This window comes from Zootoca vivipara, chromosome 2 (assembly GCF_965207765.1).
Source record: "Zootoca vivipara chromosome 2, rZooViv2.hap1.1, whole genome shotgun sequence".
NCBI lineage: Eukaryota > Metazoa > Chordata > Lepidosauria > Squamata > Lacertidae > Zootoca > Zootoca vivipara.
In genome coordinates, this window is record NC_142584.1 from 26,583,764 (window position 1) to 26,596,143 (window position 12,380).

The 12,380-nt window shown below is 41.5% G+C and overlaps 1 protein-coding gene across 5 annotated transcripts in view; it reads right to left on the reverse strand.

Annotated features, from left to right (window-relative positions):
* The window catches only part of RPTOR (regulatory associated protein of MTOR complex 1), a 386,906-nt gene that overhangs the window by 269,169 nt on the left and 105,357 nt on the right, over nt 1–12,380 (reverse strand). For all 5 annotated transcript variants that reach the window (XM_088661471.1, XM_035104148.3, XM_088661470.1 and 2 more), the window contains exon 2: nt 7,444–7,546. In XM_088661471.1, coding sequence (XP_088517597.1) covers nt 7,444–7,546 — 103 coding nt within the window. The remainder of the gene's footprint in view (nt 1–7,443; nt 7,547–12,380) is intronic.

Below are 12,380 nucleotides of genomic sequence, written 5' to 3' on the forward strand. Positions count from 1 at the left end.
TGTTTGTGTGTGTGTGTGTGTTCTCCACAATCCGGAACAGCAGGTTATAGCTGTCTTCCCATGGTAAGCATAAAGTTGTCAAGGTGGCTGTCTCCCTAATTTCCATCGAGCTCAGCTCAAAAAGAAGATTTTTCACAGATAAAAAGCTAATGCCCGTAATCACACAGCAGTGCTCTCCGCTTAAAACTTTTGAAAAGCTGTATTTGAGGTTCTGGGTTTAGTGCAGTGAGATATAGGAAATTATATTTCAGCACTATAGCTTCAGAACATCAGGATTTTGATAGGCATGACGATTACCAACAAAAGGAATTAGCTTTTTTATTCTAGTAGCTGATTTATTTATTTTCAAAATAAGGAAAGAACAGATAGTATAGGTAAATAGCAAGTGCTTTTCCAAGACCAAATCAAAATATTCCAAAAGACGCACAAAGAAAAAGTAATCCCTTCAGCTGCTCTGCTCATCTTTTATCAAAACAGAGGTTTCTGGAGAAGTATGTGGTCAGTTGTAATCAAGGCTAGTGCAGTTCAAACACAGAATTGAGTATCAGAGTAGAATTTAGTATTCTGAACATTTATGGATCCCACTTTTCAATAAAGGAACAAAAAAGGTTATCAACACAGTTATGGAGAAAAACTGGTGAACTGGGGAGGAAGTAATGATTTCCAGTACAGTAATGCAATTCCTCAGACTTCTGCAATCAACTTGTTGCCCTCCAGATGCTGTTAACTCCCAACTTGCATCAGCCTCAGCCAGCACCATCAATTGCCAATGAGACAACAGATACAGTCATTTCCAGATGTTGCTAATGTAAGCCAAAGGGAATCCAGCTGCTTGTATTCACTCATGTGTTGAGCCCTAAGGTAAAGATAAAGGGACCCCTGACTGTTGGGTCCAGTTGCGGACGATTCTGGGGTTGCGACGCTCATCTCGCGTTATTGACCGAGGGAGCCGGCGTACAGCCGTGGTCATGTGGTCAGCATGACTAAGCCGCTTCTGGTGAACCAGAGCAGCGCACGGAAACGCCGTTTGCAAGTCAATGACCAGCCCCCCGTGTGGAGTAAATAAGACACAAGGAGATGTGATTTTAGGTTAATGGGCAAAATAAGGCCACAACTTTATTGGTTACGGCATGTGAGTGGTATTGGCTTAGGCACTGGACAGGAACGCGACAGATGACTCCACCCTGACTGGTGTGGAGTCACTTTAGGGTTAACAAACAGTGGGAGGAGCTTGTTGATGCAAATACAACTGGAAGCTTCCCCCGAAGTCACCGGGGGCCGTGCCATGGCCCTAACCCCATCAGGGCATCAAACAGGATCCACGACCGCCAGATCCCTTTAACGGGATACCCAAAGGAGGTAGGTGATGGCCACAACCTGCCCTCCGACACAGAACACAGATACATCACATATTGAATAATCCAATGCCTAACCGCCAATACCAAAAGTTGTGACGAATTGCTATGAGGTAGGTGAAAAAACCAAGAGGCCGGTGCCAATTTGCCACATGGATAAAAATGACTCCTACCAGGCCCCTTGGGCAACCAAGGCGACCAACCCAAGTCCATAGCATGGTCAAAGCAAAGCAAAGCCTAAAGGGATGGAGGGCAGGAGATCTGATGCAAGCAGGAAGCAGGGTAAGGAAACTCCCACCGCTTAAATGCAGGCAGACTCCGCCCCCCCCAGCAAGCACTATTGGCCGGCTGAGGGGCTTAACGTAGTGGCTGGGCGGTGCTAACGCAGGGGGCTGAACACGCCCCCCTGCAAGCACGGGAAATGGCTCCTGCTCGCAACCCCTCCCCTCTGGGAAGGAGAGGTCTTACCTTCCTGCCGGAGCAGTACCTATTTATCTACTTGCACTTTGATGTGCTTTTGAACTGCTGATCGCAAGCCCTAGGCTCTGTGGTTTAACCGACAGCACCACCTGCGTCCCATGTGTGTTGAGCCCTAGCTTTGCCTATATTAAAGGAACAGGCTTCCCCATGGGGGGGGGGGGAGATTGCCCCACAACACTCAAAACCAACATGAAAAGTTCTCACCTATTTTAAAGCAGAAGATGGGTAAGCTAGCATTTTGTCTCCTGATACTCAGAATACACAATTCAGACAAAAGCTTACATCTCCCCACTTAACTGCCTGTATCTTCCTCAGAAGGCCCGTCTCATTCTTTAAGAACTGAGCTAAAAGCATCCTTCCAATACAGTACCATGCTTTTTGCAAAGCTAGGGCTGAAAAACTGGACCGTTTCCAAATTACTCCCTGAAGCACCAAGATTAATTTGTAAAAAATGCATGCAAAAAGAGACTAATGAATTACAGTGGAAGTCTACCTAGGGAAGAATCATGTCCTTGTGGAATGCTAAAGGAACATTTGCATGCTTAATGGAAGCCACCTGACACTATGGACAAAAAGAACAAATCTAGTATCGACTGGTGAAGCAATAGCTCTAAGGTGAAAAGAACTAAGAATGGGTTAGACATTTTCCCTATTCAGATTTTTTTAAAAAAAAAATACTATAAAGAATTCTTGCTTTCTGAAGTCAATGCTTTTAAAGCTGACTTTGGACTGGACACAAATAAGGTACCTTCAGAAAGATAACACACAAAACAGTAACCTACACAATCAGCACAATGCTCAACTGAGCCAATCTCATTCTTCATGAAAACATTTTTCATCCATAAATGCAGCAGCTTAATACTCTATACAGTTTAATACTGTATCTCCCAATCACCAGCATGGTTTCTAAATGCAGTCCCAGCCATAAAGCTAATGAAGTGAACTCTGACCAGTCACTGTCTCTCAGTCTAAACTTACCTCACAGGACAGTTGTGACTCTCATTGAGAGGCAAATACTTTCAGGCAGTTGGCATTGTCTAGATAAGCAAGTTGCACTATGGGACACTGTTTCTTGGGTCACACATTCAGAATCAAAATGTTGGAATAGCCTGCTCTATGCCCTTGTAGCAGACCTCCAAGGTGACCCAGAAGTGATTATCAAGCACATCTTCCAGTTGCTTAACTCTGATGTTTTCTCATGCATCCTTTCATACCCACTAAAATGCCCAGGAAGGATCCAGCAAAAGCACCAATAGCAAAGAAAAGTGGTGGTAAGAGCTGACTTCAGACAAATGACTGAAAAGATTGGAGAATACAGGATTACCATCAATTTTATTGTTCTGTATTGAAATAATAAATGCATTGTATCTGCTCTTACCCAGACATGAAAAGAGCAAAAGAATGGTATCTTTGTCAAGTATTTAGTCATACATCATTAAAGGTAAAGGACCCTAGATGGTTAAATCCAGTCAAAGGTAGTTGCAGCGCTCATCTCACTTTCAGGCCAAGGGAGGCAGCATTTGTCCACAGACAGCGTTCCAGGTCATGTGGCCAGCATGACTAAACTGCTTCTGGTGCAACAGAACATTGTGACAGAAGCCAGAGTGCATGGAAATAATGTTTACCTTCCTGTCACAGTGGTACCTATTTATCTACTCCAGTGGTTCCCAACAGGTGGTCCGGGGACACCCAGGGGTCCGCGAGCTATGCCAGAGGGGTCCGCAAGATGCTATTAGAATAAAAAATATATTAAATATATTTCGTATGATAACAGATTTTTTGTTTTGGCCTTTTCCTGCATGAGCAGAATCTAGCGCAAAACTAGAATTAGATAGAGGCAGTAGTTCTGCTGTATGCCGTTAGGTGGCGCTTTACAAACACTACTGTTTTGCAAAGCGGCAGCGCACGCATTCTACTAACGCTCACCTCCCCAAGATACTTTGCTCGCGTCGGCTTCATTTGTGCGCTACTGCGCAGGTACCCTGTCTTCTCCATTCCCCTCCCTCCTCCCTGGCGCACGCTGCCTCTTTGCAAAACAGTAGTGTTTGTAAACAAGGCGTTGTTTTTCGCGGAAGCTACAGTTCGCGTAGTTAAAAATGGACCGTTGGTTAAAAAGTGGTTCGTTAAAACGACAAAGGTCTACAGATGAAGAGGAAGAACTGTAAAAAACGTATAAATATAAAATATAAAAAGACTCTTAATTTGGCTCTCACTTTTTAATTTTAGGATTAGGAATTAATGGGGGTCCTTGTCACAATAGCGGCTCGATGAGGGGTCCTCGAGAAATTTTTGTTGGGAACCCCTGATCTACTCACACTGACGTGCTTTCGAACTGCAAGGTTGGCAGGAGCTGGGACAGAGCAACAGGAGCTCACTCCATTGTGGCAATTCAAACCACCAACCTTCTGATCGGCAAGCCCAAGAGGCTCAGTGGTTTAAACCACAGCGCCACCCACATCTCTTTTACCTATACATCATTATTAAGGGCTAGCATGGTTTCCAGACACAGTGGAGAAGTAACTGTCCTGGGATTGCTGTTTTCCATTTTGCTAAAATTAGCTCTTAATGATGCATTGTGGCATTTGGGTCACATTTAGAGAAAAAAGAACAGTATTATTTTACAGTTAGTCCATTTCTAGGGACTGTAACAAACCATGTCACATTTCCTGCCTTGTTTTGATGCACTGCCTCCATTAGGCAGTGTATAAACAGAGAGATTTCAGTTGAATTACATTGCTTCTATTCAGTATTCAACTCATTTACACTACTGTTATAAACAGATTCCACCACCCCCTTTGAATGCTACAGGGCATTCATCTTTCTTAATGACATTTTCTACACTCTTATTGTGACATTTAATGCCAGGTCATAAAGCAAAACCAAAATAAGAGACAGGTGTCATTTTTCCAAGAGAAGATAGGAAATATTACAGGAACACTGTCTATTATATGGAGTGAAAGCAGTACACCTAACAACCGTAGCTTCCCAAAAATGAATGTACTAGTGCTTCAAAGCTCATTCAAGGCAAATTACAGAAGATATGCACACCTATTCTTCACTCACCTTCAAAACATAACCACATTTTGTTCACTCCAGTTTTAATCCCAGAGAGACAGGTTTAAGACACAGCAAAAGGAGAAGAGCGCAAAAACATTACTTAGTGGCTATTAAAATACCACTGTATTTTTTTTAAAAAGTATAAATTGTGTTTTATAAATATAAATATCACACACAGTGGTACCAGGTGACAAAACAGGGAATGCTCAATTCCTACATTGTTTCACTGCAGGGATGCAAAGCACCTTCCTTCCTTCTACCTCCCAGTTACTCAATATGCAGAAGCGTCTAGAACACAGAGTACAGGGGGAAAGGCTGTATCACATCTCACTATTCATCATTCAGTGGCTTGCTGTGCTGCATGTATGGGGAAGGAGATGTTACTTCTTTCAACACTTCCATCTTCTTAGTAGGGCTACAGCAGGAAATCCCAAATATTTCTGTAGCTCTCTGCTGCTCTGGCCAGTAGGCAGCAGATTGGAGCAAAACGTGTTCAGGCTCTCCTGGACATTGGAAAAATCATGCCTGGGTTTTCCTGGTCCTCTGCTACTTACAAATCAGACTGAGCAAGCAAGTGGGGAGTACCCCAGTACAAAATGCAGACAAGAAACGATTATAAAAGTGTGATGTCTTCTCAGCTAGTTGGGGGTGCCAGCGTGCCGAGTCAAATGGAAAAGCATGACTCCTCACAATTATTTCCTATACTCAGTGCACTTATTACTAAAAAATAGAATAGAATACACAGTTGTTGTAGCACCCCAAATACTAGCATTATACTACAGCTGTTATAATACAAGGAAAAATCATCCATACTTATCTTCACATAACTGAACATGAATGCATACATAAGTCCTGGTTAACAGCTCTGCAGTAAATGCTGAAGTCGCTTTGTAAAACCTTCTATCTTCTTAGCAATTAAAACGGATGTTGCAGCTGTTTTACAGGGTAAGAAAATACCCAGACAATACCAATATGAATGCCTCTGGCTTTTTGTTCATTTCAGACAAGACCTTTCCATTTACTGCAATATTCCAAAATTTGGAGCAATCCAACATTTCCTAGATTTTGTTTGTCCATTAGAATACATGCTCTTAGGAAAGCCAGAGACCCACACAGAACAAGTTAATTAATTATGCATACAAATCACGCACACTGGGAAATACCTGGTGTGTGTGGAGACAGACTGCATTCATACTGAATATGTGACATTATAAATGACATTAAATTGTCATTTAGACAACAGCGGTGCACAGAAAGTTTTATGTCTCCCTCTCTCCACCAAATTCAATTTATCAAAATTACTGGGATCCTTTTCAGAACCCATGCTTTTGTGACATTTGAACTAAACAGAAGTTCTGGCAAGGAGCTGCTGGTGGTTTAATGAAACATTTTCATACACAAAGCACCCCTGTTCAATTCCGATTAGGGTCTATTAATCAACAAACAAGAACTAATGCCCAGTCTCAATTAAGATACCAGGAAAATGAGGTGAACTAACACAAAAAGAAAGGAAAGAATTATGGTTGCGCAATTTCTTCAACAGACATTCCAGTTTGAGAATTATTGCCCCCAAGGTCCAGTCTCTTGGCCATGTCAATATGTCTTCTCTCAGCAGTCAAAAATCACAATGTAAAACTATAAGAAAATAATTTGGTTTGGGGTTTTTGGTGACCTATATCTAACCTGCATTATGAAACCTCTTTCTAGTAAACAATTAAATGCAAAATGCATACTATTACACCCAAATCCTTGCAGGTATCAAAACTTCCCTACGTTAACTCTGGTTATATCCAGGGACATACACAATAGAGGAACTATAATGTACAACTAATCACACACTATTCTCCACCTCCATCATTCTGCCCGGACACTGAGGTCCAGCACCGAGGGCCTTCTGGCGGTTCCCTCGTTGCGAGAAGCCAAGTTGCAGGGAACTAGGCAGAGGGCCTTCTCGGTGGTGGCGCCTGCCCTGTAGAACGCCCTCCCAACAGATGTCAAAGAGGAAAACAACTACCAGACTTTTAGAAGACATCTGAAGGCAGCCCTGTTCAGGGAGGCTTTTGATGTTTAATAGATTATTGTGTTTTATTTTTCTGTTGGAAGCCGCCCAGAGTGGCTGGGGAAGCCCAGCCAGATGGGCGGGGTATAAATAAAAAACAATATAATATTCAAAGTGGCCCCCAAAATGTGTTGCGGCCCACATGCCTCTGAAATCCTCTAGAATAGATCAACTATGAGCACCATGTTTCTGGCTTCACACAAATAGCAGTGGCCATGCAGAGAAGTGTTCTTGATATTTGCTCCACAATCCTCCTCTGCAAAGCTAGCCTGAGGCTGAATCTCTTTCAGACAGATAAGCCCTTTTACACTAGGGCTGAATTTCAGTGGCTTAAAATTAAGCCACCAGGAGGAGGTAGTGTGACATTTAGTAAATCAACCTGCTTTAATCTGCATTTTAATACAGGATTTGTGTTTAATGTGTTGTTACTTGCATCTAGTCTCAAGACAGGCTGGTTAAAAGATTAAACAAATAATATTCAAATGGACTCACCTATCCAGCACTCAAGACGGGCACATGGAGTTGTCTTCACCACATCAGGAGGGTCTACACCAACATTTAGACACAACACTAAGGCAACACTAACCGTCTTCATCTGAAAAAAGGAAGAGAGATGATCACTACATTGTTTAAGACAACCCTTTAGCCTTTTCAGACCAAACATACATTTGGGGACCCATTTCTTACTCTTTTACCATATATTTGCATGGTAGTAGTGCTGCTGTTGTGACCCACATCAGATCAGGCCAAAACCAACTAGTAGGTCCTAACCCAACAGTTGAAGTGCAGTGCTATAGCGTACATGGCCTAAAAACTCATGTATATATCTACAAATACTAACAAGAGAAGATAAAGGCATCTTTATTGCAATTTTGTTTCATCGTGTAGGATAGCCCTCTGAAAGAATATTAGCAGGTCATGTATAATGCTTAAGCTTCTAAAATGAAAGGTTTGGGCCATTAATCTCTGTTCTAAGCAACAACTGGCAGAGGGTATTTCTACTGCAATTCTGCCTCTGAATTTAAGCAAGTTTAACGGCCTGCACATGGAAAGAAGCCACCTGCTTGTCAAACAATAAGCAGACGTTTCGTTTGCAGTCACTGTAAGAAATTGAGTCCTATCACTCAGCACGAAAATGTGGTTCCGTTCTCCAATGGGAAATGCCATCTGTGCAATGATTGCTGTGATTAATATGCAGACAAAAGCTTCTCAGTTCTGCTATAGCAGGCACGTCCAACAGGTAGATCGTGATCTACCAGTAGATCACTGGACGTCTGTGGTAGATCACTGGTAGATCACTGGCTCCCCCCAAAGAAGCTCAACAACTTTGGCTCCCCTAAAAAACCTCAACATTTTTGCCCTGCACCCCAAAGAAATGGGGCTTTCCTCCCCCCTAAAAAAGCCCTACAACTTTGACCTGAACCCCCCAAAACGGGGTAGATCACCGCCACTTGTTAACTCTGTGAGTAGATCACAGTCTCTTGGGAGTTGGCCATCCTGTGCTATACCATCTAAAACAGTCAAATTAATTTATTAGACAAGTTAGCAAAAAAGTATGGATAGCCTTCTGCACCATAGCCCCAAACCCCCAAATGCTTGTATCTGTACAAAGTATTTAAAAACAGGCACTTGCCTGGTAACCTTTAGCAAGAAAAAAACTATTTCCAGCTGTATAGATAAGAAATCTATACAGCTTCTTTCAGGCCACTGATGTGCACAAACAACTAACGTGGGCACCAGCACAAATGTTTGCTTGGTTTGCTGCTTTGTTTTGTGGATTTATTGGAAAAGCTGATCCTACCCTTCTGAAATGTACAAATTAGGGGAAAGGTGGCATTAAATGTTTACAATAAATTTTAAAAATTTAATTGCAACATTTTTGCTGAAACCTATTTCTACATGGTTTTAGAGAAAAGTCAAATGTTGTTTGTGGCAAATTGCTAACTGACCCTATTTCTAATTATACTAAGGAACTATTAAATACAAGGCAGCACCCTAAACATTCATGTATTGATCTCCGAATCTGTTTCTTGATTAGGGAAATCTGCCTCAGGTTATCTTTTGTTCAGAAAACATATCCTGGGGCTGCATATGTGTCTTAAATTCTTAAAGCTTCTGTTTCTAAAGCCCTTAGTGCAGTTCCACTGAAAACTGATTGCCAGTGGATCTCTGCCAAACTTCATGGATTAGGCAGAGTCCAACAGAAATGTTTTATTAAAAAGTAATGGAAACACATTATTCAAGATTCGCAAATCAATAATGCAACATAGCATGCCTTGCCTTAAGTGACCACTCAGGAAGCCAGATAAACAAAAAGAACCTTAAATGTGTTTTTATAATAAAAATCTCTAACAGGGATCTCTTAAAATAAAGCTCATATATTGCAGGTAGATCACAAGACACAGTTTCACCATACATGTTATCACTGAAGATAGGAATTTGATTCTAAGCATACTACATGGTTTGTGGTAAAGGCTATCAGCGCAATATTCTTACTGCAAGACTGGGTAATTGCATGCTCTCCAAAATATTATACTTTAAGAACTCCCACACTGTACAGGGGCCAAACTATACCACTCCAATTTGCAGCTATCTAATAATAGCTGTGGGACTCGGCTATTACAGTGGTGTATGATAAGAGTTAATGATGCCCTTAGGCTCATGTTGTCTCAGTCCACTATTACAGCAGCCTCTTCTTTCTCCCCACTTTTTCCTGTTCATTACACATCTTGGCTATTCCAGTCTCACAGGAGCATGCAATAATCTATGCCCTGTCTGATACACACACACACACACACACACACACACACACACACACACACACACACACAAAACTATGGCCAAAGAATTGCACAGGGACTTTGGCCTAATCCAATATAATCCAATATATGCAGACAAAAAGCAGAAGATGTTACATGATGAATCTTTTGTAAGAAGCATGAACCAAGACAAATAATACAAGTTCAGTGCTGATACAGTCTGAAATTCCACAAACCAGACATTTCACCTTCTTTTAAACGCAGCCTCTGAGCAAGAAACCTCAAGCGACTGAAGATAAAGTACCTGACTCAGTAACAGTCTCAGAGTTGAATTACAGAACTCCAAAGCAATAAAGTGTAACAAAAAAAGCTGAAAAGGAATAAAGCATTTCATAATTTCATAATAAAAACCCAACAAGAAAGGTGTGATTAAACGATGTCGCCAGGGACCAAAGGCAGGTACCGTAACAGTTTCTGCAGGGAAGGTCCCCTGCGGTCAGTCTAGATATGATGTAACACATGCAATAAAACAGTAACATTACAGCCTGAGGAACACCACCATAATAAAATACAAAAAAATGTGGATATTTTACTAATTTTAGAACACCAAGGAAATTCACTTGTCAATTCTATCTCCTTAGATTTTTTTCCAGTGTGATAAAACTTTGCTGAATAAACTACTGCCATAAGAACACAAGATGAGGACAACGGTCCATCTAGTCCAGACATAGGCAAACTCGGCCCTTCAGATGTTTTGGGATTACAACTCCCACCATCATCCCTAGCTAACAGGACCAGTGGTCAGGAATGATGGGAATTGTAGTCTCAAAACATCTGGAGGGCAGAGTTTGCCTATGCTGGTCCAATGCTCTGCTCTCACAGCAGCCACATGGGAAGCTCAAAAAGAAGACCCAAGAGCAAACCGGGTGAGTGTGAACCTCAGCAACTAGTAATCAGAGGCATGCTACCTCTGACAGCAGTGGTAGAATGTAGCCATTGTGACTAATAGTCATGGGCAACCTTATCTTCCATGAATTGGTCTAGTCCTCTTTCAAAGCGTCTGCACCTCTTGTGAGAACAAATTACATTTTAACCATGAGCTGTGTAAAGAAATACTTTATTTTGTCTGTCCTGAATTTTCCAACATTCAGCTTCACTGGACATCCCCAATGGTACGTAGTTCCTTTCTCTTTGGAAAAAGAATGCGTTAAAATATAAAGTTTATTCTGTTTGCACTGTGATAAGGTATTAAATTTAGAGAACATTTATTGGATGCTATCCTTTGGCTCTATATATTTGTACTACAGGCATTAAGTGTTTTAATTATGAAGATGAAAAGCTATTAAAATGGGCTTTATTATATAATAAAGCAAGATTTGTAGTGTCTACCGGTAGTCAAGAACTGCCAATTGGCTTCACATCTTTGTCTTGCCTAGGGCTGCTAATTCAATGGCAACAGAAGAAAGTTTGGATCAAATACATGCATTCTGATATATCCAGGGCAAGGAGCAGGAGGGGGGGAAATCAAAGACCAATCATGAACAACACTCCAAAGTTGCACACAACTTATTTCTGGGATGGCATCATTCCTTGATTGTTGTTTACCACAATTCTTTATTTTAAAATCACACATATAAGGGACCTCCTCCCACAAATATTTACAGCATTCCCATGCCTTTCTAGAGGAAAGCCACCTGGATCTCCACAACCCTGGGGTGCTCATTAAGATTCAGAGCAGGCAAAAAAACTTTCAGCGAAGCTGAAGCCATACAAATGTATAATTTATAAAGAAAGCTAGAAACTGGAGCACACAGCAGAGAGATCATATGAAGAAAGAATTGGAGGGTGGAACCAAACAGGGAGAATCCCATGTATTTTTAGAGTAAAAACCCTGCAGTCTCTACTATCTCCTCCCTCTCCCTCCATCCAAAAAGCTTGCTGCAAAACACCACATTTGCATTGGCTACATCCCAATGCAAATTGTCGATCAAAATGCATTGCTATCATAGACGTTATGCAAGTTTCACATTCCTCATTTTAGGTTATCAAGGGGTTAAGTGATGCTTTCTAGGATGCAGGAGGAAGCTTCATGATTTCTGAAGCAGTTCCTTCTATCAGCACTTTACAGGAATTCCCAGAGGACTGAACAGCCCTTAGGAAAGGGGAGAAAGCAGTTTCACAGTTACCATGTATTTCAGTTTAGAAGCTTTATTGTGCAACAGAGAAAAAGAAAAATTGGACAAAGTCTGATTCTATCTTAACACACATAAATGTGAACTATGTTATGTACAGGCATTTAGCCCTATGGGAATGCACTTGGTAGTGTAAAGCAGAATGAAATGCTATAGTCTTGTATTAAATTCTGCCCTAACTAGCGCAACTCTTATGCTGCTTGCACACAGAAGATGACATGAAGCCAGACCATGGTACTGAGAAAAGCAGGGAGCAGATACCAAGTGCTCACCCATTTCCGAACAAAGATGAGTAAGGGTCTGGAGACCAAGCCTTATGGAGAACAGTTGAGGGTGTGGGTATGTTTAGCCTGGAAAAGAGGAGACTCGGAGGAGATATGATAGCCATCTTCAGATATCTGAAGTGCTGTCACATTGAAGATGGAGCAAGCTGGTTTTCTCCTGCAGTGGAGGCTAAGAGCAATGGATTAAAGTTAAA